Below are 26,420 nucleotides of genomic sequence, written 5' to 3' on the forward strand. Positions count from 1 at the left end.
CCCTCGACCACCGCCCCCATGCCATCCCGGCCTGTGTGTACCCTTACCTGACGCCACGTATGGCCCGTGCTCTAATCCCCTGATCCCCTCACATCCGCTAGTGTACCCCTCTACAGTAATTTCTCCGACAGTTACCAAGGGTAGTACTCATACCAGACTCCGCAGGATGACTGTGCCTTCACAATGGAATGAAGCATTGATATTGGAATGGGGCAACGCACTCTCTGTGAACCGGACACTGCGCATCATAGAGTAGCACAATGCTCACCCGCATTTATTTTTAGGACTGGACTCTCTTGCACTCTAGAAGCACACACCACCGAAAGCATCAACTCAGGCACTTACAATGCCATGGACTCGAGCATCACCCCAGCGCAGGCGCCGCGTGCCCGCACCGTGCTAATATCGCCCGAGAAAGTGTGTGCAGTACCAAGGGTAGCGTACTACTGTATGTAAACACTAACTGCTCGCCTGCGACTCGCTTTCTCGCCGTTCACCAAAACCCCACGCCCCTGCGCTATGCCCACACACGAGCCAATGGTCCTAATCCAGCGTAGTCATCTGTGGCCACAAGACCTGTACCTCGCAATGATTCCCCTGCTCTTATATCCGCTGTGTCCCTCGAAACATGCACGGAATTGCTATCCTTCTCACCGCGAACTCTTCGTTAGGAACGGCCCTGAAGGGCCGTCATTGCGTGCGGTCTGGCGTACAGTACCAGCGGGACCCGAGGCACAATATTTTGTGCTATCATAACCGTCAACTGTTCTGTGCTGTTGTTGAACACGAGACATCCTTGGTTGTTGCAATGGGTCATCTGTGGCCACAAGACCTGTACCTGGCAATGATCCGTATTTAGCTAAGCATTCTAGGAAGTCAGACAGTAGAGAGTACAACAGGTTGGAATTGGAACAATGGCAACGACCTAGACGCGAAGAGGGAAGCAAGTGCTTATAAAGCCAGCACGAGAGAGTACACTGAAAGGATAGAAGAAACCTGAGCAAGAAGAAGATCCTGGGAGCCACCTAGGAAGCATTGTACTCATCGTGTTTGCCACTCGTAGACGTAGACAGGTCCTCTATCTACCTCGCAGTCCCATCTGGAAGATGAGTGATTCTGGATAATCCAGAACTGCACAACACCTTCTGTACTTGACACTGCTCCACTCCAACAGTGAGTGGCAACTGCATGACTGCTGCAGTCGCGTACTGTACACAGCATATCCTGAAGACTGATGCGGCACACTGATATCCCGGCCGCGCTTCCAGTTTCGGGCTTTCTGTAACTTCTCATCCGTAAATGTCACGCGATAAACATGCTGACTGTTATCTCGACAAGTACTGAAACCTGTGGTAAGTCTACAGATATATACACACCTTTCAAATCTAGCGAACAAGAATTCTATCAGATCGACCATTGACCCCAGGAGTCTTGGGCAATGGTTGGTTTAGAAGGTAACGATCTGGTTGTCGTAATGATTTATTTTGATAGAGGGACTGCGCAAGAACTATATATGAATCACCTAACATGTGCAGAGGCAGTCTAAGCACTTTGTTTGTATGACCTAATCAAGTTCAATTTTGTTGAATTGAGAATATCAGTATCCTTGGTACCGTAGCACGTGAGATGCTGGCCGGCGTCTTTGGGTCCAATTATGCCGAAACTACTATGTACTACGTGTCCCCGCAGTATAACTAACGAACCGAAAGACCGGAAGTGTAAAGGCACACCCTCCAACAAGGAGATACTCATTAGTTTAAGTTGCATGCCTCGACCACTGCGGTATTGTCAAGGAGCCGCTAGTTGAGGTGATGAATGCATTACGATAGTCTGGATACTTCATAAAACTATACGTAGTTTTCATGGACATTGCTGGGATGGTGGTCCTAAGCTGTAGTCTATGTCAGAACGGGAAGCAATTAATATATGTTATATGTAAGCCTTCCCATCTGGGTTCGGTTTTGGAGGTGCATATGCATGCACCTGAAAGCCAGTCCCGATCGATTTACCTCAATTCTGGCATATTCACACATTTAAATAAAGGATGGCGGGCGGGTCTGACCACTTCGTAAATTTCTCCCAGAAGGAGTGATCGGGATCGTCCACCGCCGGGAATTGCAATACTAAACCGTCCGTTCCTCCGAGGGAAAGTAAAAAGGGTGCTATTACAGCCTTTGCGGTTGCAATCATCAGAATAAACAGCCACACATGGGAAAGTAATGCACCTATTCTGAAGAGCAGTGATTCTGTGTAACTCTATGCAGGGAATAAATTATCTCAATCGGACGTGTTTGTTGGAAATTGAAATTTCGAACTTCCAACCTCTCCGTCTGACTGGCTGCATAAAAGAGCATCAACGCTGTCGGATGAGATAGAATATGGAAGAACTACGAGTGTATACGGTTGTCCTAAGGGTGGTAAGCATCAAATGTGGCTGTCGCAACTCGTTTTTGCGATAACTTTCTATATATATATTGTTCACCGCCCTGCGGAGTTCCACTGCCATCTGGACTTGGGTTTTCGCCACTAGACAAGAAAAAGAGTCGACAGCTTTTCTTACTACTTTCCTACTTGCGACAGACTTTCAAGATGTTTCCTCCATTTGCCCTTTTCCCAAGGATACATCTTGCAAATGTCTTATTTTCCACAGAGGAAAAGGGGCGCGAGCCCGAAGCAAAACGTATTCCAAAAGTGACTCTCCGGAAGAGCACGGCTCAGAAATCCGACGAGGGGTGTATGCCTTTCATGCATCTCTGGCGGGGATTCAAGGCTCTGTTTAAGGGCAAGGGGCGAGACCGGCAGAAGCGGCTATTGTACGCACACCTAATACCAGGAACGATAATCGGGGAGCGCTTCATTATTCGCGAGTTGCTTGGGCATGGAGGCGGTGGAAAGGTTTACGGAGCTGTGGATCTGGATACGGGGAAACAGCTGGCAGTGAAAATGGTGGTAGGCAAGGAGATGTTCTCAACTTTGAAGACAGAGTACATGGTGCACAGAGCACTGCGGAAAGCAAAGAATATTACGGAGGGGTTGACTAAAATACACTATCTTGGGAGTTACGGAGATATGTATGTGATGGTGATGGACCGACACGGGCCGTCACTGGAGCATTTGGTGAAAGCGTCAGGCGCTTTGAAGGCGCCCGACGTGCTGCGAATAGGGCTGCAGGCGATTGACAGGTTGGAGAATTTGCACGATCGCGGATATGTGCACAAGGATATCAAGCCCGAAAACATGATGATGGACTTGGACACGGAGCAGAAGCTGCACCTGATCGACTTTGGGCTGACGGCGAAATACAAGGATAAGAACGGGGAGCACGTGCCGAACGTGACAAGCAAATTCGTAGGGACGGTGTGCTTCACGTCGTACCACGTGGATAATAGCTGTGTATCTGTGCGAAGGGATGACATGGAGAGCTTGATGATGGTGCTGGCGTACATGCGGCGCGGGTGTCTGCCGTGGTCGATGATGGGGACGGGCGGGGAGTATCAAGGGAACGTGCGGCAGCTTCTGCAGGACATTTGGGCGGCCAAGGAGTCGGTCACATTGGAGCACTTGTGTAAGGGGATGCCGCAGGAGTTTCTGGAGGTGATGCGGTACGCGCGGGGGATGGAGTTTGAGGAGCGGCCGAATTACGAGTGGATGCGGATGAAGTTCCGCGACGCGCTGAGTAAGCTCAAGGAGGAGAGAGAGCTGGCGCAGAGAGAAGAGGATCTGCTGAGGAAGATGGAGGTATGGGAGAAGCAGAAGAGGGTATCAGGGATCAAGACTTGGTAGTGATGTTTTGTAATGTGCACAATGGAGTTACGTATGTTCTGAGGAGCATATGCGTTTTTGAAATATTTGATAAATATATTGGAAAAAATTAGATGAAAGTTGAAATGTTGGGAATGTTGAAACGGGCCACTTGTCCAGTGGTGATTGGAGCTTGCAGGGTGGCGGAGAGCAGCGAATGGCGACTGATGGGCCAACCGGACTGCAAACGTGCGGATCACAGAGACCGCGCGGGTCGCCCCCGCCTCCCGTCCAGTCATCGCACAGTCCTCTCCCATCACCTTGGAGATAACCTCCGCCGAATACTTCAACCTCCCTCGTCGTCCTAATCTCTCCGTCCCCCATCTCCCCACACCGCTCCCCCACCACCCACGCTGCCCACCATGTCCGACCCAATGGCGGCCTTCGTCAACGCCCTCCCCCTCCCATCTCTGCGACCGACTGCCTCCCGCGCCACGCCCCTGCGTCGCCCCTTCTCTGCGCCCACCGTGCACGTCCGCCCGACGCTCCCGTCCTTCCGACTCGCGCCCACATGCGTCGCTGCGCCACCAGTCGCCGAATCCTCTTCCGAGCCGTCGGCTCCTCTGACCGTTCGCCAGGATGTGGTGACGGTCGCCTTTGTGGCCCATATCGACCACGGCAAGAGCTCCATGTGCGACGCCCTGCTCAAGGGCGCCTCGTGTTTCCGCGATAACGAGACCGTCGAGGACCGCGTTATGGACGCCATGGACCTAGAGAAGGAGCGCGGCATCACTATCAACGCCAGCGCTGCTAGCTTGCTGTATAAGGACGTCAACGTCCAGATTTTGGATACACCGGGACACGCAGACTTTGGCGGCGAGGTCGAACGTGTCTTGAACATGGCTGATGGCGTCCTGTTGTTGGTGGATTCCGTGGAAGGTCCCAAGCCGCAGACTAGGTTTGTGCTCAAAAAGGCCATCGCGCTGGGAAAGAAAATTGGCTTGATCATCAATAAGATGGACCGACCTCAGGCGCGCCCGGACTTCGTTGTCGACGCCACTTTTGATCTCATGGCTGAGCTGGGTGCAAGTGATGAGCAGATGGACTTCAAGATAGCCTATGCGAGCGCTATTAATGGCCAGAGTGGCAAGGAAGCGGACGCCATTGAGGACAATATGGATGCCGTCTTCGACCTCGTCCTCGACTTCCCGAGACCCGCTGTCGCGCTCGACGCCCCGTTGCAGTTGCAAGTTAACAACGTCACCTATGACGAGTTCAAGGGAAGGCTCGTGTCTGGTCGCATCAATGCAGGCCGGCTGCGAAAGGGGGAGAGCGTCGTTGTTTGTCATCCCGAAAAGGATACCACCAGGGGCAAGGTGGCCGAAATTTTTGTGTACGATAAGCTCGGAAGGGCCACAGTAGATCAAGCCCAAGCAGGTGATATTGTTCTGTTTTCAGGGCTCACCAAGTTTAATATCGGCGACACCATCTGCAAGGCCGATGCGGTTCTGCCTCTCCCGCCCATCAAAGTAGAAGAACCAACTGTGCGTATGTCTTTCATGGTCAATGTATCGGAGTTTGCCGGCCAAGAGGGCAAGTACGTCACCTCGCGTAACATTAAGGATCGTCTCGATAAGGAGCTTGAACGCAACGTTGGGTTGCGTTTAGATAGAGATCGTTCATCGCCAGACTCGTTTGAGGTGTGCGGGCGCGGTGCCCTTCATTTGACCATTCTGATCGAGACGATGCGACGAGAAGGTTTCGAGATGATGATTGGACCGCCGACGGTCATCACCAAGACAGTTGATGGAGTCACGCACGAGCCGTACGAGCAATTGGAAGTGGAAGTACCAGAGGAGTACATGGGTGCCGTGGTGGACTTGCTGAGCCGGCGGAAGGGTGAGATGGTGAACATGGCTGGTGCCAATTCGGAAAACATGGCGAGTGTGGTGTATTGCATTCCGACGCGCGGTTTGCTCGGAGTGAAGAACGCGCTTTTGACGGCTACGCGTGGCACGGCTGTGTTGAACTCTCAGTTAGATGGATATCGGCCGTTTGCTGGGGAGATGGAGGCGAAGGAGCAAGGCAGCTTATTGGTATACGAGACGGGTAAGGCGACTTCGTACGGGTTGGAAGGGGCGCAGGATCGGGGGCGGTTGATCGTGTCTCCAGGTGAGAAAGTTTACAGGAATCAGATCTGCGGAGTTCACCAGCGAGCGGGGGATCTTTCGCTCAACATCTGCCGGCTGAAGGCTTTGACAAATTATCGGTCGGCGAATAAGGAGATTAAGGGTGGGATGCAGGGCTTGTTGCAACTTTCGCTCGATGATGCGATCGAGTATATCGGGCATGACGAGGTGGCCGAGGTTACGCCTGTCAGCGTGCGGTTGGCGAAGAGAGCGGGGAAGGGCAAGAAGAGATGAGTGGGGGGTGGAAGACATTCGCGGTTGGGAAAAGGGGATATTTTGTTAGCTTTGTTTTTGCCTTGGTTTTTTTTTCTCCTTTTTGTTGTATGCGAAAAGCGGCCTAGTTTTGCCTATACTTTTAATATAAACCGGATGAGTTAATACACCATTTTGTGTAGGGCTGTACTGTACATAGAATTAGCGGTAGGGTGTAGCAGAGATGAAAGTATTGTGCTGGACGAAGATGTGCTTGCTACGGTGGTGCGCTAAGGGGCGAGCAGTTAGCTTCACAGTTAGCTTCACAGTGTGAACACTGTGTGAACAGATGTGGACAGAATTTGCATAGCCAGGCCACAGCCGAGGCTGTTATGGAAGCGAGTACGGTACCCAAGGGTACTGCAGTGACAAGATCCTGTGGATGGCTGCATCAAGACGGAGACCCGCTCAACAGGAGTTGGATATTTGCTCCTCGTCTCCCAGAAAACCATATTTCCACCTAAATTGTTGTTCCGTCTTTGAATTTTGCGCGTCATTTCGTGCTCGCTGCGGATGGAACGCACAACGAGTACAGAGAGAGTCAGTGCCTCGTCATTCAAAAAAAAAAAGTATTCGACCATAAACCATAAAAATCGCCAGCCGTTGTCCCGCTATCTACACCGCTCAAAAACGCGGCGAGTTGGAATTTGAGATCGCAGTGATGTGTAGATAGAGAGGCTTCAACAACTGGATTGCTGAGTAGTCCGGCAGTGGACGACAATCACCGAAACAAGGGGTGCGGCCGACTGTAAACACAAGTAGAAGATTATTGACAGATCGAGCTCGCCTTGATTTCTCCAGCGTTGGAATCGCCTTCAGATCCGTTTTGTGAGACAAGGGCCAGCGGCGCGGCAACAAATCCCCTCCAGTCGCAAGATGGGACAGCAGGCGCGGTAGGGAAACCGAAACCGGACCCAGTACTTGTCAATCTCGTTTCTTACAGCCTCTCGAAATACGGTGAGGGCCACACCTCTCTGTCTCATGGAGGGCGCAAATTCCGTCTTCGCCTTCCCGACGACCTGTCCCACGGCGCCTCACACTTACAGAAATGCGCACAAAGAATACGACATATCATGCATATCTCAAGTTAGCGATAGACAAGCCAACTGTCATCGGGAGATGCCCTCAGCTGATATTCCTTCGTTATCGTAGACGCCAAAAACGGCACGTCCATCAACATCGCCACATTTGAATTGTCCTCCAATTGCGGCGATTACAAACGCAACAAATGCACACCTCGTCCGACTCCCCACCCTCGCCACCCTTCCCCCTCTTTTCCTACATAAGCATTCCTTATCTTCCAGTTCCTCCACACCGCTACACAATCTTCACTCAGTGCCCCCCACCCCCCTCCCCATTCTAACATGTCTCCTATCAGTCTCACCATCCTCTCTTTTCTTCTGCTTGCTGTCTCGGCGCAACGCATCCCGCGCTCCTCCCTCAGCACAACGTTGTCATGCCAAGAGCGCTGTGTCCCCGACGGCATTGGCCAGCAGCAACTGAACGAGTCCTGCGCCGCCGGCGACTTTGACAAGTTCTGCACGCCCATCCGATGCAGCTGTCCCAGCCCTCCCCAGCAAGTCTCCATCCTGTGTGAGAGCGATGCCTGCTTGAGCAACTTCCGTCGCCGTTCTGCGCGCGTGCGCTTCGGCAACAACAACCCTGATTTCGTGTATGTCGTCACCTACACCGTGCGGGGTACCGTGTTTGACAAGGTGACCAGCAGACCGGGGGCTTGCCAGGTTCTGTTGAGCGGCTCATATCGCCCGCGCACGCGCGGAGTGGTGGTGACAAATGCTATCGCGCAGGCAGTTGTGGATGATGTGTTGGAGGCTTTGATTAGCGAAGGGAGCGGCAAGAGGAGTACTTGCGCGCGCAAGTTGAGAAGGGTTGCGCAGAATGCCGCGGATAAAGTGTTTGAGATGGACACGGGTGAGGCGGAGATGGAGGCGGAAGGAGTTTCAGGGAGGATGAAGATGGAGAGAATCGACGTCAGAAGGTCAGATAGCACGGAGATGTGAGAGGGGCATGGTAGTGGAAGGTATGCAGTTGATAGATAGGTCTTTTGGGTGAGATTGAGCTGTACAATGAGTAAATCTCATTTCATGTCATGGGAACAACTTCGATTGGAGGCGGGTTATCACCTAGCCTTGTCTTTTGACATGTCACTGTTTCTGCGTCGAGGGTTTTGCAACATCTCGAGATAATGCCAAGAGTCAGGCATATATATCCTTTGTCGAACAGATCGAATAGATGGTGGTGACACTGCAGCCATTGCGTCCGTCATCCCATGCCACGGTACCTTGAGGGTTGCTTCGTTCAACAACACGTTTGGGCCAACAAATCGCGAGAGAGTCACATGGGCGAGATTTCATTGACGCGCCCAATGGGAGGAATTGATTCTGGAGAAAGAGTCACTGCTGATTTTGCAGTTCAGTATTCCTGATTCTGCCATTCGATACACGCTAAACCAGAGCGGATGCTGACAACTCTTTCATTCACAAGCAACCAAGTTTGTGACATCAACAGCGAATAGAATTCTTCGACTGCCAGCGCCGGCATACAAACATCAATTATTAACTCTCGTTCAGTAAGTGTTGTATGTATCTAACGGTAGACACTCGCCTGTTTCGGCCACATGCCAGGAACAGCTGCTTGCAGTCTTTATGCAACAAGCCGCGCCGAATTTAGTACGCTGGGTGACCCCTGAGTTAAGAAGTCACCTTCAACCGTACCTCGACTTGTCAAATTTCATACTGTAACTATCGTCTAGCTAGAGGCTTGCATTGCTAAAAGCATTATCGGAGCGGAAAAGAGGAGAACAAACCGCAGATGGATGAATGACGTGTGTATTTCCCATGCCCCTATTCGTCAGAGAAACAATACCGGGATCGTGACGCCTATTGCCAGACTATACCCGTTGACAAGGAACTTCCAGAGTCATTTTTGGCACGTGGCAGGTAGAACTTGGATGCAGCACGTGTGTGGAGGTACTGCAATGCAGGTCGTGTGGAGTATCACTTGAGAACTTCAGCACTCTGCACATGTCCTGCATGCATGAGCAAGTAAATACGGTCTCACGACGACCGCCTGAAATCTCAATATATCCACTCCGCCAGTTTTTCTACGAGAATCGGCTTGAAAGTCACACGATAACAAGTCTCCGATAACTTTCATCCTCCGCGAACCTCCCAATGTAACGTTTGCTAATACCCCACCTATCTTTTCTCGAGCCTCCATCATACCGTAGCTTTCTGAAAAGCCAAGAATATACGCCACCGCCCAACTTAACCAAAACTGTCATCTCTCACTAACACCAAACATCATGTCCGCCGCTACGGGATCGATTCAAAACCTTTTTAAACTCTCAAATGCTTCTCATCTCCAGCCTCCAGCCTCCAGCCTCCAGAACAGAGCACATCGACCTACGTCCACGATGTCTTCCCTCATCTTCTTCATCTCCTTCCTTCTCTTTATCTCGCATTTGCCGAGTACCCTCTCCATGCCGCGCTCTACTCTTGTCACGGTGCTATCGTGCCGCGAATTGTGCAAGCCCTCCGCCTTCCGTGCTTCTTGCCGCAAACCGCCGATTTCTAATATCTGCAGGGCCTCTAGTTGTGAGTGTCCGCGAGACACCCGCAAGCTCCGCGTCACATGCGGTGGAAGCGGCTGTCTATCCAAATCGGTTGGGAGTTCTGTTCGGACGCAAGTCTCTACCTTTCCAGTTAACCTGGTCTCTTGGTCTGTGAACGGCGTGGCTTATGATCGACGCAAGCGCAGGTCAGGTTCATGTAGGATCCTCATCAAGGGAACGTACAGACCCCGTGTCAAAAAGCTTTTGACAACTGCTCAGATGCGAAAGGTGCTTAACGAAGTACTTGGTTCCCTCTCTAAGGCCGGAACAGGAAGGTTTATGTGTGATAAGCAGTTTGCCACTGTTGTACGAAGGGCGACGAACCGCATCCTATAGAGCATCATTGAGAAATGCGGGGTATTGTACCTTGCACGTTAAGGAATATAGATGAGATGTTGAGAATGAGACTAAACTGAAACCGCCTTATTTGCGTTTTAACTGGTGTTCCTTAAGTGCAATGGAGTGTAGTTGAGTTCGTAGATGAGCACCGTTTTTGGCGGTCAGAGGCTTCGTTTTAGACAGATCTTGTGTTTCGATTTTCATGCGTCTTTTTGCCCTCCTTCCATATCGAGAGAGGGTTTGATACCAACGCAAATAGGCTACAATAACATCCAACACATCACATTGTGACGTCATTGAACACAGGAAAAGCCCCACGTTCCACCTGCCTACATTGAAAAATGCATGTCAGTTCGCACAAGGTCGAAATCGGAGGGATGAATCGGAGAGTATGGAAGCCTATGTAATTGACCTACTCTTCTCCCCATTCGATTACTTCTTCACGAATACAAATTTCCTCTTATGTTGCATGCAGCATGAGAGATCGATTGGGCAACGTGCCCGACCTACTTTTTCCATCTCAATTTTGTGGTGATTCCTTCATATGACTCCCAGTCATTCCTCTCTCATGTCGTTGGCCAACGGCACCTCCCTTTTGCTCAGTGGTTATCATTCCCTGCATGACAAATTTTATCGACTGGTGCTTAAAAAAACACCCTTCTTTGAAGGTCGCAATGCGTGTAGTCATGAACCGACGCATATCTGGAAGAGATACATTCCGAGGCATGTACAATCGAGAGAGGCAAGAATATGAGCCCGCGATGAGGATAAAGAGACTGGGAATAGAGAAGACAACGAAAACATTTCCACAACTACGAAATTATCTGCCCTGATTGATTGTCGATTTCTTTGTCGAAATATTCTTTGGGGGAACGAGAAACCAAACGCATGAGAAAGGATCGTAAAAAGAACAGAAATCTAGAGCAAGGGAGAAAATGAAAAGGTAATGGAAAATAACCTTGATGGGAGAACCAAAGAGAGGGGATAAAACTGAAATGAAGAGGTGTGGAGGTGCAGGCAATGGGCTAAGCAATTTTTGGTACACATTTGCGCAGTGTGACGTCTTGCGGTAGACGAGCGTTCGCGAGCAGAAAAGGAAAGCAAAAGGCAAAACGATGGCCAACGTCCTCTGGGGTCTGCGGTCCTGCAGTTCGTCCCCATCGGCTGCCTTTATTCGAAGTCTTTTTTGGGCAGATCGCCTAATGCACGCCCGTTCAGCGCACGGTGTCTTGCCTCCAGCACAGACGACCGTTCGTGCGTCGGCCTCTTCCAAAAGACAGCGGGGGAATGTTTCTCCTACTGACAGTGAGAGACCGTCACAGCAGGTAAAACTTGCCACAGACCATGCTGCATCGACCATGCTGTTGAAAAATCAATGGGGCGTGGAAACAGCATCACTTCCTGTAAATGAAACAAGCAGGCGGTAAGATGCGTTGTCACAGTTCTTGCACCCATCACGGGGTCGGATGCTCTCAAAATCCAACGTCCCTTCTTGTGACTGTTGACGGCTTTGGTATCTTGTTTTTTGCGTTCAGGACAGCCAGGCCGTGCTGTGTAAAGACCACCGACTCAGAACAAGTAGTATTCGGCAGTGATACGACTAGTTCCTGACGCAAGCACTCTACAAGGGAAAGAGGGACTTTGCCTTTGCCACGATAAGGATGTATCTCTTCGTTCAATGGGGAATGGTGCAACAGCATATATTTCTTGGAAATCTGAAGCTTGCCCATTAAGGCGAATCGGAGACACTAATAATGCAGAATTAGAAATGAACTTAAGATTCCGATATTTTACCCCACAAAGTGAACATATCAATGTACGTCGGGACACTACTTCAAGTATCTTCCACAAAGAACGAATGAACTACTCGAAAAGGACCCATTCTCTTCAGAAGCACAAGTACGACACGGCCAAATGCAAACATGCTTACATCATGCACATGTTCCTCTTCCTCCTCGACTGCCTCCTCAAGAAACGTAGTTGCCATTTCTTTAAACCATCAAAGAGAAGGTTACCTTGACAAGAACTGAGACTAAACGGAAGAGAGAGAGATCCAATTTGTGTGCCCAAGTAGAGTACGAGCACGGAGCCCTTCTTCAGTGAAACCCCACAAGAAGCGGAAGAAAGAGACGACTGGCCGAAGAAGATCGTATTTGGCGGGCAACCACGGAAGGTGCGGAGCAAACGAAACTTGTACTTAATCGGCTGCGGGAAAAAGATGGGCGGTAGACACGGCGGGACGGAGTCGAGACACGGCGGCGGGGGCGGCGGGGGAACCACTGTAACGGAGACGACTCGAGCTTTGACAACCCGACTGGCAGATCGGTATCGCTGGCCAAACGTCGAGAAGACGCACGAACACGCGAAAGCATGAGAAAATAAGGCGAACAGAAGAGCGGCTTGAAACACTGCACGGACCATCTTGGTTTCTGCAGAGCTGAGTGCGAGGTAATCTTTGCAGGGGCCGGGATAAGCACGGATGGAATGGGCTGCTTGACTAGACTCCAAGGCTCAAGAGGGAAATGTATAAATTGAGGCGATGGCCATGTTTTAAACTATCTCGCCTTCTGGATTGCAATCCACAATTCTAGTAGGTTACAAAATTATCCTCAAAGAAAGACGTAACGTGATCTCCAATGCGCGATCTCTATACCGCAGTCCAATGGCTCTGGAGAAACGTATGGAACAAAAGGGATCTTCCACTGAAGCCAGCCGAGTGATAGAGTGGAAGGATGAATTGTTGGGAATGATTTGCCGGTAGGCACCGCGGAATGGGACACCTCCGGAGAGCGTATGATACCGTCTGCCTCGATCTGGCTGTAACTGATAGAGAGGTGCCTATTCCGGTAGACTGATTGAGATGCAGAGAGGGGTGGGGCAGCATATTCAAGCTCTACGTACTGTGCCCAGCCGCAGTGCAGTCCTGTACCCTTGGGTACCTGTGCTGTCACAGATAACTTCGGTGTGATTCTACTTCACGGGGACCGTCTACAGCAAGGACGACACCAGCCCAATATCCTAACTCCGAAGCAGGTCAGCCGCACGCGTAGTCTCTCTCAGAGCCGAAAACACCGGGCCAAAGGTATCTTTCCTCCCTTTTCCAGGTCCTGCTGTAGTTCTCAACACTCCTTCCATTCCAAATCCCGTTGTCCTCCGTTCCCTTATGTAAGTTTACTCCTCGCCATTTCATTGTTGACTTCTGTTCATGCCAAGCACAGTTTCCACCCCGCATTCTCCCCCTCCCCACCTGCTGCAGCGCATGCGTGGCGCTCCTCTCTCCCTGATGACCACCACGGACCTCCAATTGTTCTGCATCCCGACCCTTTTCGTTCTCTCGGTCCCCCTTCATATGGCGACATCCGTCCACGAGCCTTCACGCGTACTGAGTCCTATCTTGCAGATCCAGATCAAAGCCTGATATGACATGTGTACTCAATCCGCCCTGCCACAGAACAGGTGTGTGCTCCGTTCCCCCGCAGATGCTCGCCTCCATATTTCCCCCTGGAACGATATCGCGTTAGAAGATTAACCGAACGTTTACCCATAGCATGCAGTTCACAGACGAAGATAGGGTAGATCTGAGTATAGCTTCTACGACAGCAGCATCTCGTCCTTTACAATGAAGAACAGTTTTAAACAGGCTCCCTACGGCAAAGCGTATATAAAAGCACCGCTCACATCATACCGTTCTTCTTCTTCGTTCTGGGTGCTTTCCTAAGAAGAGTTCTTTCTTCGCGCTCAACTCGCTAAACTGAATAATGCCTAGCCTTTAAGTCGGATAAAGGAAATCTCCAGCCGTTTTTGTTCCGTTTCTCAGGGGCAGACAGTGGAACTTAACCTTCCGCTTCAAAGCTTAGCAGGAGATTGACACATTTGTTGCGAAGAAAGCAGTTTTCCGCTGGCATCCGCGAAAGCTGTCCGCAGCTAAACAATGAACTTGACATTCCGTCAAGTTGATGACCCTGACACGAACTTCATTTTCACGACAAGTCCGTTGGCAACATAAGCCGACCACCGAAATCCGTCACGAGAAGACACTTTGCCGCATTAGCAGGAACAAGTGCTTGTTGAAAGCACCAAAAGAGGACATGATAACAAGACGAAATAGCAGCTGTCTTTCACCCAATAATTATTTTAATTGTAGGACAGCGGGGTCGTGATCGAGACTACACGAAGCTACCGCTTCTGGTGCTTTGGTACTGCATCAAGATTGTGGAGGGCTGTGAAGAGCCAGAGCGAGGTCCATGATATGAGAGGACGTTGGGGCACGGGCATCGATGCCTAAAGACTACTGGCGATAACTGAGGGGTTTAATGGTCTTGAAGCCACCCAATATTAATCGAGCAACGCTGAAATCAGAACAGAAAATAAGCACTTCAGTCCTTCTCCACCTCGCACGCTGTTCTATTGAAATCGTACAATCAATGACTGCCACTCGTAAAATATGTATCGGTTGATCTTTTGGTGAAGCAGTACACCCGCCTGGCCTAATAAAAAGCTGAAACAAACCCCACAGCGAAACTCTGTTCACATCAGAAGTCTTCAAGAAATAACTGTGGATATCTTCAAGGACGGTGACACAAATGGCGAAAGTGATGATGACATGGCTGTCGCTGCACTCATCCGTGGGGGTCTCCTACCCTGTACCGCACGAAAAACAAAAGGAAAAGCCAGTGTTCGGCGGTTCTCGGTCAGGTACAGTAGATCTGACAACGTCAATCGGGACTTCAAGACGGCTTATTGCAATCTCCAGCAAGACTATTTCTCGGCGTTTCCGCGATACGACGAGGCTTCATTCGAGCGACGATTTCGCTTGCCTCGAACTGTATCCGGGGGTTTTGGATGTGTTTCGGCAAGTTCGCGCCAATTTGAACCAATGGGCAAGTGTCATGTCGCTGTTCTATTGCTTGTGAACAAACCAGATTTTGGTCAATAGAGTGATTCTATTGACCATAATTGGTTTATTGCAACGAATAAACCAGACAATACTGTAGAGAGTTTAATACAATTGACCAAATGCAGTGGGGTTCCATTTTTTGGTCATTGATGAAAGCCAAAAAATAAAACGTGCAATAGACCTGCGGTGGAGATGGTCTGAAGATTCATCAGCAAAGTTCACTCCATGTATGTGAGAGATCCCTGCCTGTGCAACACCTGGAGAGCCCGCCAGGGGCAAAGTCGGGTCCGACTATAGGGACCAATATAACAAACACCTAAGCACGCGGTGCAGGACGAAACCGTCCTTGAAGGTTATTCCCCCGTCGCCGTGTAAGCTGGCGAGAGTCGCCGGCGGGCGACGGCGGACATTTAATTAGGGTTACTGAACTGCGCGGCGGTATACCAAATAAACGAGACCGACCGGGCAAAATGCTGAGGCCCGGCAGGTGAGGATCAAACCTTATCAGTCTTCACTATTTTCACATGGTAGCATCGCAAACGTTTTACTGATCACAAAAAGAACGCAATCAATCCTTTGGGTGGATCAGGTACACCAGAACCATGAGCGGAAAAGAAATCTTCCGAATCCCGAAGCTCTCAGGGAAGAAAAATTTCGTGAACTGGCGCCGTCGCCTTATGGCTCTCCTTCAGCAAGACAACTTCGAACTACTTGAACTAACGGCTCATCCAGGAGACGAGGCGACCTCTCGCCAAATAAGCGCATGGAAAAAAGCTATGATTCGAGCGAAGAGTTCCATCTTCCTAACTCTAGAGGTTTGACCCATGGTTCAAACAAGCACAATCATAGACAATGAGGAATCGTCTGCCAAGGATCTTTGGGAGGCTATTGCTCGTTTGTACAGTTCCTCCAACGAACAAACTACCTAAAATCTCATGAGAGAGCTAGAGACTTTGGAGTTCAGGGAAGGATCGAACTGGGAAGAACACTTGAACAAGTTCCATGAGATTTTGGGAAGCCTTGCCTCCCTTGACAAAGCCATTCCTGAACAAGAAAAGTCTTCAAAACTCATCAGAACACTGCCAGAACACTTTGCTTCATTGGCAATGATATCAGCAAACATGAGTTTTGATGAGTTGATAAATGCAGTTCAAACTGAAATATCTCGAAAATTCTCAAAGCAATCGTCCCAAGGTAATGTCATTGTGCCCAAGGCAGCAATGGCGACAAACAGGAATTTTAGTTCTGGACAACGTTTCGAGAAGAGCCGCATATCGAAACCGCATTCTAGTCGCAATGGCGTGGAAGCATGCTGGGTCTGTGGTAACAGCAACCATTTGTCAAAGGATTGTTTCTTCAGAGCAGACAAATTGATGAGACAAGGCAAGCCGCCTTTCCGTGGAAGAGGGGGTCGTGGTCGTGTTGGAAGAGATGCAGGTCGCCGCACACAATGGAGAGGCCATCAAAGATCGTACAACCCTACTTCTCGTTACCGATCAAACAATTTTGGGCAACCAAATTGGGATTCATCTTTCGCAACACCTAGACGCATGGAAGACAGGGTGCCTTCCGAACGACAAGATCTTCAAAGTAACCCAGAAGCAAATGTGGCAAATGCTCAAATTCCGTCGGAACAAAATGCCCCGTCTCCGAATGAATATTCATCTCATTGCTATGGTTTTATGGCTCGGATCAAGTTTCGAAGCACGGTAGCCACATGCAACGAAACCAAGTCAAACGCAATGTTGATCGACTAAGGAGGATCACACAACTTTTACCGCTCTCGAAAAGCATTCCTAACATATCAGAAAGTCAAGAAAATTGACGTGCAAGCCGCTGCAGGAGTGTCCATCATTGTGGGTAAAGGAACTGTTATAGTTCCAATTGGCACCAGTATTGAAATGGAAGCCTTTGAGGCTCCTCTTTTTCCGTCAAATATTTTGTCAGTAGGCGTCCTAACAAGGCATTTTAACATCAACTCAACAATGGACCCTCCTGCAAGAAATTTCATCAGCACATGCATCCTGTCGGACAGGTCAACAAGAAAGAAAATCTCCTACGTCGAAATTAACGAAGACGGCCTGTACCGTATCAGTGAAGGAGACCTTGATGCAAGGAGCAACTCACTGCCACCACAACAACCACGTCTGATGGAAGATATGCATTGTAATAATTGCCTACAACGTCCTTCTAGCTCGAATCAAACAGAAACGAAAAAGGCCCTAGAATGGCACACTCAAACTGGTCACCCCAGTTCATCAAGGTATATGAAGCTGTCAAAGATGTTTGACGAAATTCCTTCTTTTTCGCAGACAATACTTGAAAGTATTGTCTGTGTCCCCTGTGCCGTTGGAAAATCTAAGAGAAGTCCGATCAAGCGAAGTCAGAGAATTACGACTCGTGCTCTGGAGCTGGTACACATCGACATCACCGGAAAGATATCAACCCCGTCCATTTCAGGACGACATTATGCAGCTGTATTTGTTGACGACTTTACTGCAAAAACAGATGTGTATTTTCTGAAGCAAAAGAACGGCTTGATGGACTGTATCAAGTATTACAAAGAAAGATCAGAAGCCATTACAGGTCAACGTCTCATCAATATTCGCCTCGATGGTGCCGGAGAGAACAGTGCTGCCGAAGTCCAAACTTTTTGTATGCACAGTGGCATTCGTATGGAGTTCTCTCCTGCCCATGCTCCACAAAGTAACGGCACTGCCGAAAGGTTCATGCAAGAGTTGGGAACCCGAACCAGAGTATTGTTGCATTCCGCTCATCTTCCACAAACTGTATGGGCAGAGGCAATGCACCACGCTAACTAGTTGCGAAAAAGACTACCTTCCGATCGTATCCAAGGTAATATCCCAATTCTCTCATGGGATCCATCCATAAGAGTCCATTGGAACTTCTCGTGCTTTGGACAAACTTGGTTCGCTTTTCTTTACCAAAGCAATACTGCAGGAAATCGCAAATTCAGTGCGAGATCCGCACATGGGCATTTCGTAGGAATAGAGTCAGACGAACGGCTGTACCTCATATATCTACCGGAGCGTATCCGTGTCGTCATAACTCGCGCAAACGACTTCAAAACTTGCAACACAAATGAACTTCCCGGAATTTCAAGCTTGTTGGATGGACTCGCACGGCAAACCACAATTGACGGACATAATGCCACTGATAGTTATGCAGAAGAAATGCTAATGCAAGCTTTCCAAATTTATGCAGGGCAACCAGAAACGACAATTCCGTACGCACTCTCTGCTCGCCAGAACAAAAAGGATGATCGACTTCCAAGAAACTTTAAGGAAGCGTTGTGCTGCAAGCAGTGGCGCGATGCCATAGATCGAGAATATACTGCTCTTCGAAGGAGGGGTACGTGGGACTACGTCCTCCCCCAGTCTGACATACACACAATTCCTTTTACTTGGGTATTTCGTCTCAAACCCATTGACGCAGACTCAAGCCTTTTTCTCCACAAAGCCAGGTGTGTTGTTAGAGGAGATCTCCAAGATCCTGGTGTTGACTACGATCCCAATAACGTGTACGCACCAGTGGCATGTCATGAGGCAATAAGAATGCTCCTTGGAATCGCTGCTGCAAATAACCTCTTCGTCGAAGGAGGCATAAGCAACGCCTACTTGTACGGCACCATGGATATTCCGATATACATTGAACAGCCTACAGACTCTTCAGGCATTGAAGAAAAACCCGGATACGTTGCTCGTCTACTGAAGTCAATGTATGGAACAAAGCAAGCTGGCATGATATGGGGTTCGCTTTTGGCAACTGCACTAATCGAATGGAACTTCAAAGAATCGGTAGTAGATCAACGCGTTTTCTCAACCGAGCTGGGCACGAACTTTTCATCGTCGTCGTTGTTGTAGATGACATGCAGTTCGTCAGCAACTCTATGCCAATGCTTCACCGATTGAAGACCAAGCTGCAGACAAAGTTCGATGTCAAGCTCTTTGGAGAACTGAAGTCCTTTATAGGGTGGAAAATTAAGATGAACTCCCTTGGCATTTTTGTTACCCAAAAGCGATATGTTGAAGAGATGCTCAAGAAAAATGGTATGCATGCAGCAAATGGGTTCTGGACCCCAACCCCTTTAAGCAAATATGAGGCGCACAGAAGCGGCGAAGACGAACGCTTGCTGAACAAGAAGGGACATTCAAAATATCGCACGGTAATTGGGGAACTACTGTATCTGGCGATTTGCACTAGACCAGACATTTCTTTTGCCGTGGGATTCCTCTCAAGGCATCTTCATGCACCAACCGCAAAACATTTCCAGATGGCCAGAAGAGTTCTCAGATACATTTCTGTAACAAGATCGAAAGGCATTTTCTTCTCTAGCAACATTGTGACCAAAGATCCCCTCGAAGCGTACGCAGACGCTGACTGGGCCAGAGACAGAAGCACACGTCAGTCCACAACGGGATTTGTCATCAATTTTAATGGCAGTCCGGTGTCCTGGAAGAGTAAGCGTCAAACCGTAGTGGCATTGTCATCTGCTGAAGCAGAATACGTCCCTCTGTCTACTTGTGCGAAAAAACTAGTCTGGGTGCGCAGCCTTGCCTCGGAACTTCAGCACGTTAGCCCCTACGAAGAAGAAATGGAAATGTCGAGAATCGTCGTATTCACCGACAACACTGCAGCCCTTTCCTTCGCTACTTGAAGACAGATTTCGACGAAGAGCAAGCATGTTGACGTGAAGTTTCACCACATCAAGAATCTGGTCTTTGAAAGAAAAATTTCTGTTGAATACGTCCCAACTACCGACCAAATTGCCGACCTTCTAACAAAAGCAGATGACAAAGCAACCTTGGAACGACTGAGGCCAAAAATAATCTGTTAACGAACCGGGGTCGGTGAGTGTCGCGTGCAGCAAAAGACTACTGTATTTAGTCGTCTCAGAACCGACTTACTGCTTATGCAGCGATCCCTACCAAGAACCCCGGGGAATTAACGGCAGCTAAGCACACTGCGACAGCTCTCTTAGTCAAGTTTTGACCCCCTCAATTGGATATCCGTCAAGGCATTTTTGGTGCAAGAGGGCAAAAATTCATGGTACTTATACCCGCGATTCGAGCATATTATATTGGTCATTTTACATTTCCTGGACAATGCCGAGCCAAATCGGAAAATTGCGCATTGCTGGCGCCGGAACAATTGTGTCCAAAAATCAAAACAGTGATCGTGGTACAGTTGGCAATTTGCAGAATTGTAGGCGAAAGTAGCTGAGTTCGATTACTAACATTTACGAACCAGGTGTTGAGAAGGGGTGTGAGAGATCCCTGCCTGTGCAACACCTGGAGAGCCCGCCAGGGGCAAAGTCGGGTCCGACTATAGGGACCAATATAACAAACACCTAAGCACGCGGTGCAGGACGAAACCGTCCTTGAAGGTTATTCCCCCGTCGCGGTGTAAGCCGGCGAGAGTCGCCGGCGGGCGACGGCGGACATTGAATTAGGGTTACTGAACTGCGCGGCGGTATACCAAATAAACGAGACCGACCGGGCAAAATGCTGAGGCCCGGCAGGTGAGGATCAAACCTTATCAGTCTTCACTATTTTCACAATGTAGTGAGATTTAGTGTCAGTCCCCCCCCCGAGGTCAGCTACAACAGCCCGGGCCACACAACAGCCCGGGCCATTGTAGAACTTAAACAGCGCGGGCCATTGTAGAACTTAAAATAGCCCCCCACCACCTGGCCCATCCGTAGTCCAACCTTAAGCTTAAAGTCGCCCGGGCGATCGTTGCCCATACATGCGCCCATAGTAAGGCCCAAATACTGCAAAAGATCCAGATCGAAAATTTGGGCATTGCCAGGGGTGTTCAAATCGATTCTATTTCCCACAAATATCGACGTGGTTCAGATCAGACCGCATCGACGTTTCCCAGATCGGACCTGGATACCCGCCGATTGTCATCTACGCTGAAAACGTGTCCTCACCATGTCCCCTTTAACTTCTTCTTCATCACCGAAAGTCCTACGGCCGTATGCTACCGAATCCATGGGAGAACACACGTCTCGAGCACATATCCCCGGCGTCACTCACGAGAAGGAGAGAAGAACTACGGATACAGCCTCAGTAATCCGAACGATCCCATCCCCGTCCCCATCATCTAACTGCCTACAAGAGAACCGGTCCGGATGTGACAATTGTTCTGCGCAAGACATCGACCTTTCAGACTTGAATTCATTTGCTGAGAGGATTGAGAAAGCAAAATGTGGCGGCATGATATCAATAAACAACAAGAGTTATGTTTGTATTATAAGAGTTCCTCCTTTGTCAGAGACGTGTGTTTTACACCCTAGTATCATAGTCTTCCAGAACTCAAAAGCACTACGTGAGCTTTGTGAGTTGTCCAATTGTCTCATGGGCCTCAAAACGAAATGAACATGCAAGATCAAGGATTATGGGAGACTACAAGCGCAATGTTCTTTAGCTGGGCATGCCTCCAAGAAGCAGGGGAAAAGAATTCGGAGCCGTCAATCACAAAAAATAGGCTGTACTGCCGACGTTCGAACAGTTTGCATCCGATCTTTTTTCAAATGTAAGGATGGATTAGAAAAAGAGATATACACCAAACTTATCGATCTGTCGAAGGTTTGTAACATTGACACAACTTTAACCGAGAACCAAAAAATTTTCGTCCTCAAAACTGTCATCCTGGAGCACAAGGAGCACTCACAATCTATCACAGAGGATCAAAAACTGTACTTGTGTCGCAGTGCCGATGTTTTGGCAAATGACTCGATACGATCAAGTTTGGAACTTTTGTTTCGTATAAGTGCACGAGGAAGGAGTTTTTTGTTAAAGGCATCTCGTTTTTTAAAGGATATGCATCCAAGTGTGATCATACCATATGAAACATTGAGAAACAGTGTTTCGCGCATGATGGATAATGAGAAGAATGCTGCTGATCTTGTTTATTACCTCAAGTGCCAAGAGGCCGCGGGGAAACTTGACTTTTTGCGTATACACACCGATGATGAAACAGGTATTTTGGAAGCAGTTGTGTGTTCGTTCAAAGGGTCTTGTGATATAATCAAACGCTGTGGACAAGTGGCATTCTGTGATTCCACACACCACCTCACAAACTATGCGTACAAACTCTCATCAATAACTTTGATAGATTCCGAGGGATCTACAATGACAGTGCTACTAAGTTTACATCTACATGAAAACGCGGATTCATTTAAAAGGATTTTCGTGTCGTGGCATGAAGCGTTCAAGTGTAGAATCCCTCGTGTAATTCTCACAGATGAAGACGAAGCCATTTTTGCCGCTATTGCATCAATCCCCTACTGCAATGAGGTAGTTCACTTGTTGTGTACTTTTCATTTGTTCGATCAGAACGTGAAGAAAAGAGTTCAGCACGTCATAACAGCAAAAACGGGAGCATCAGCGTGGGGATTGTTCCGAAAATCTTTGAGCATATGTCGTCAAGCTCCAACTGAAGCTACTCTTGAGCATTTATTGAGACAGCTAATACAAGAATGGTTTCATAATGCTAAGCCACATTCCACAGCCATAAAATACATGAGGGATCAGATCTGGCGAAAAAGACGACAGTGGGCTGTTGCATATTTCACCGATGCTTTTACATTGGGTACAGCCACAACTGCACGATCGGAAAGCTGGAATAGCCTCCTAAAATGTTTCAAAGGTTCAAATACTTTACAAGATCTCTTTAAATCAATCGGCGAAATGTTCCAAAGACAAACAAAGAAGGAAGACAAAGGGAAAAATCGACGCTTTCTAATTTCGCCTTTGTTCAAGTCGTCCATTTTCTCAGGTTCGAAAACGATGGCGTCGACGATTGAAGGCCTTGGAGTTTCTCGTTTCGCATGTGAGGAGTTGGTTACGGAAATGGAAGCTGCTGTAAGATTAGCTGTGATGAGATGTGACATTCTGTTGAATGATGAAGTCAACTATGATGAGGATCCAGTACTTGAAGGTGTACTAGAGCTTCAGTGCAAATTGAAGTATACATACATTGACTGCTCGGAAGAGTTCCCTAATACAAGCACAACAATTTGATTGTGGGACCACCCGCCTCATTTTCATGAAGATTTAATTCAATGTGAATGTATGTACTACCAAAGAATGCTACTACCTTGTCGCCATGCCCTTGCAATCTGCATACACAACGACAAGGTTGAAAACAAGGCCGTTTTGGAATACACATCTAAACTGGGACATCGTACAGCTCTCGAGTTCATTTGTAGAACAGCAGTACATAATCGATGGATTTCGCCATTTCATGATACTTGGAGCAATGGAGCATCGAGGCAAGAGAGTTCTACGGTTGAGAGGAGTAGCATAGATTCTCAGCAACATGTCGACAATGCAGAAATAGAAGAGCAGTATGAAGAATTGACTGAATGGATAGGTACTCGAACCACTGCTGCAATAAGGGAAGCCGGACCGTCCAAGCCGATGTCTTTTCCCAGGGCATTGGATCCTCTTAATCGTAGAGTGGCTTATGCAAAACTAGTGGGAAATATGAAAGACCTCTGAGAATCTAGCTGAGGACGACACCTCCCTTGTCATAGCAGAAGTGCTATACAACTTCACAGGTGCTTTGTCCAAAACTCTAGTGTCAAGACGTAACAGTGGTATCGCAGGGGAATCCGAGAACGTGTCCAAAATGCTCCTACAAATCATGAAAACATCTATGGAACGTACTTTGGGAACGAAGAGAGACGCTAGTTCAAACGCAGATATGCGATTCCCCATACAGGAAAATCGAGCAGGATATGGCACTGAATTGAACAATCATACCACCACTTTCCACATCGCTAGAAACCAAAGTAGTGGACCAAATACTTCAGGAATAGGTCTGAAGTCAGCTGGTTTCATTAATGAGAATGATGATATTGAAGAAGACACTATCAGTTGTTCTCACAAAACGAACATCAGTTCTCAGGACAGTCTGGAAGTGAAGCACAGCTCGGGTTCTAAAATGGTTACCAACCACCCGTTACGTTCCAGTCATAAAAGTAGAACAACTACTGCAGCTCACAAATCAAGATTGAATAGAAAGAGAAGAAAAAGCGCATCGGGAAGAGTTCCAGATTCGTTTCACAGAAAGGATGGAGTTCAGATATCGTTGCCGAAGAAACCAGTCAAGGGTGGTTTTGCTTGTCCGGAATGCAAAGATATCAACATTCAAAATAACCCAGAGAACGTTCGTCAGCATTACTACACAAAACACGCCATCAGTGGAAAGCAGCAGCTGACAATTGCAGAAATGATATCAGCTGCAGAAGTGATCACGGCTGGTTCGAAGCTCAACTTTAAAGTCAAACAACGAAAGAGATCTGCAGAAGATATCCATTGTGTATCAAATAATAAGAAGATGCGACTATGCGGCCCACTTGGGGATGCTCGAGGTTCAAGCACAGTGTCTCCACATTCCTCACCGGAACCGTCAGATGTTTCGGTGATTTTATCAAGAGGACGCATTCCAGTTGGAGTAGAATGCGATGAATCTCGACGATGCATCTTGTCTAGGAATGTGTTTCAAAATTCAGACGTGAATGTTCTGAAAGACGGATGTTGCATCAGCATATTTTGGAAACAGGATCTGCCGTGGTATGCAGGAACCGTTTAAAGAAAGAAGAACTATGTGGAAATATATAAAAATTGTTGTTCTGTACGACGACGGAATTTCAGAGAGAATAGAAGATATTGAGCAGCACAAATGGAGATTGTTAATTGAACAAGAACCATCTCCAAGGTTTTCTATTGATTTCAACCTGAACTAAAGGAATGATGTGTTTAAAATCCTTAAAGCAAAGAAAGCATCTCGAAAGAAGACTGTTAAGAGTGAGAGCTTAGTGGGGAACAAGTACATAAAAATATCACTACAAGACTTTTCAACGTTGCAGGACAATCAATGGATAAGTGATGACGTTATTCACGCATTAATAACAAAGTTGCTACAAGAAGCTGATCATGCGACAAACCAAAAATTTGTTTATGTTTCTTCTCAAGCAATCGTTTTCGCCAGTTCTGACGATATAAGTAGGCAAAAGGTTCTTCAAGGGTGGTTGCGTGGTGTTGAACTTCACGAAGTCGATCAGATAATATGCCCTCTGCACGATGCAAACGCTAGCCACTGGTGCTTATGCTTGGCGTATCCATGCAAGAAAGATTTTATTGTGATTGACCCCTACCACCCTCGGCATGGTAGGGTTTCTGCGAAGCTTTCCCGAACGGTTACCCGAGGGCTCTCATTGTTGTCAAGTACATATGACGATAAGTACAAAAACAAAAAGCAGTGGGTCAAGATCAGTCCGAAGACACTAGCAAGTCATCTTCTTTTTCCAATTCAACCACGTCATAACAGCAACGACTGTGGTGTTTTTGTGTGCGTTTACACATGGCTTGTAGTCACAGGCGTTTCATTTCCCATGAACAAGACTATCGGCGTGCAGAGCGATCTTAACATATGTTTAACAGACGTAGATATCGTTTCTACCAGAAGAGCAATTGCTGAGTACATATTGAAGTAGGCGATAAAAGCTTCGAAAGAACAAGTTCTCTCTGTACGTCCGTCTATGGACGAATGTTTTATCGTGATATGCCCTGTGATTGAAGAAAATGCACCGATGGACTTCATTTCAGTGAAACCCTTCCACGTCGCTATTTTGCCACAACTGCCAAAGTACCATCATCCAAAAAATATTTTCTGTATTTTTGATTAAAAAGCATAAAAGTTTTATTTACAGTGATGGCTGAATGTACGAAGTGGCGTTGAGCCGTTCATTGCATTGCATGAGGGTTAATATTGAGCGATAAATGTCAAGAAGTAACACTAATTGCGTGGCGTATGGTACGAACTTTGACCCGCTCACGAATTTGGCCCTCCAGTGAAAATCATCGTTATGACAGCACTTACTCAAAATAAAACGAAATTGCAGCCTGCGGGAATTGAACCCGGGATAGGTCGCAAATCAGGATTCGCTTTCGCAACTACACTAATTGACAACGCTGCACGCTCGACACAGGTATGCCACATGGAACGCGTAATAAATCGAGTTCACGGGCTGTTTTTTGCACCTACGATGGCCCCTCGGCCTCTTCAAGCCGCCCGGGCCTGGTTAATGTCGTGGACGGCCCGGGCGGATTTACGCATTATTATCGCCCGGGCCATTGTATCCGTACCCCCCCTATTGTGAAACAAAATACTCTTTTTAAGATATTTTCGAAGGTATCTCACCATTCATCCCCGTATCGACGTCAAACGAAAGCGCTCAACTATCGCATCACGCTCATAAACTATGTCCCGATGGGGCTTCTCAGCGTATGTCCCGATGGGGCTTCTCAGCGGCATACCAATTCGCAGAAAA

General features: G+C 48.1%; 4 protein-coding genes; all 4 read left to right on the forward strand.

The window, feature by feature from the left end:
* Window positions 1-2,378: 2,378 nt before the first annotated feature.
* Window positions 2,379-3,783, forward strand: CHC_T00008455001 (Casein kinase I). The gene is made up of 2 exons (XM_005717050.1): window positions 2,379-2,417; window positions 2,581-3,783. Exons 1-2 carry the CDS (start codon window positions 2,379-2,381, stop codon window positions 3,781-3,783), a joined length of 1,242 nt encoding a protein of 413 aa, XP_005717107.1.
* Window positions 3,784-4,163: 380 nt separating this feature from the next.
* Window positions 4,164-6,310, forward strand: CHC_T00009437001 (GTP-binding protein of TypA (tyrosine phosphorylated protein A) family). XM_005717051.1 is given in 2 exon segments: window positions 4,164-6,164; window positions 6,165-6,310. 1 exon segment carries the CDS (start codon window positions 4,164-4,166, stop codon window positions 6,162-6,164), a length of 2,001 nt encoding a protein of 666 aa, XP_005717108.1. The 3' UTR covers window positions 6,165-6,310.
* Window positions 6,311-7,546: 1,236 nt separating this feature from the next.
* Window positions 7,547-8,365, forward strand: CHC_T00005293001 (hypothetical protein). XM_005717052.1 is given in 2 exon segments: window positions 7,547-8,203; window positions 8,204-8,365. The coding sequence occupies 1 exon segment, from the start codon at window positions 7,547-7,549 to the stop codon at window positions 8,201-8,203; it is 657 nt and encodes a 218-aa protein (XP_005717109.1). The 3' UTR covers window positions 8,204-8,365.
* Window positions 8,366-9,507: 1,142 nt separating this feature from the next.
* CHC_T00005294001 (hypothetical protein) lies at window positions 9,508-10,254 on the forward strand. XM_005717053.1 is given in 2 exon segments: window positions 9,508-10,152; window positions 10,153-10,254. The coding sequence occupies 1 exon segment, from the start codon at window positions 9,508-9,510 to the stop codon at window positions 10,150-10,152; it is 645 nt and encodes a 214-aa protein (XP_005717110.1). The 3' UTR covers window positions 10,153-10,254.
* Window positions 10,255-26,420: the final 16,166 nt, after the last annotated feature.

This window comes from Chondrus crispus, genomic scaffold, assembly GCF_000350225.1.
Source record: "Chondrus crispus Stackhouse genomic scaffold, scaffold_28, whole genome shotgun sequence".
Lineage (NCBI taxonomy): Eukaryota > Rhodophyta > Florideophyceae > Gigartinales > Gigartinaceae > Chondrus > Chondrus crispus.

Excerpts from the sequence above, each read along its gene's own strand:
- CHC_T00005293001 (XM_005717052.1), top strand. The coding sequence starts at position 7,547 with ATGTCTCCTATCAGTCTCACCATCCTCTCTTTTCTTCTGCTTGCTGTC.
- CHC_T00005294001 (XM_005717053.1), top strand. The coding sequence starts at position 9,508 with ATGTCCGCCGCTACGGGATCGATTCAAAACCTTTTTAAACTCTCAAAT.
- CHC_T00009437001 (XM_005717051.1), top strand. The coding sequence starts at position 4,164 with ATGTCCGACCCAATGGCGGCCTTCGTCAACGCCCTCCCCCTCCCATCT.
- CHC_T00008455001 (XM_005717050.1), top strand. The coding sequence starts at position 2,379 with ATGGAAGAACTACGAGTGTATACGGTTGTCCTAAGGGTG. Across the intron at positions 2,418-2,580 it reads ATACGGTTGTCCTAAGGGTG|ACTTTCAAGATGTTTCCTCC; the intron begins GTAAGCATCAAA and ends TACTTGCGACAG.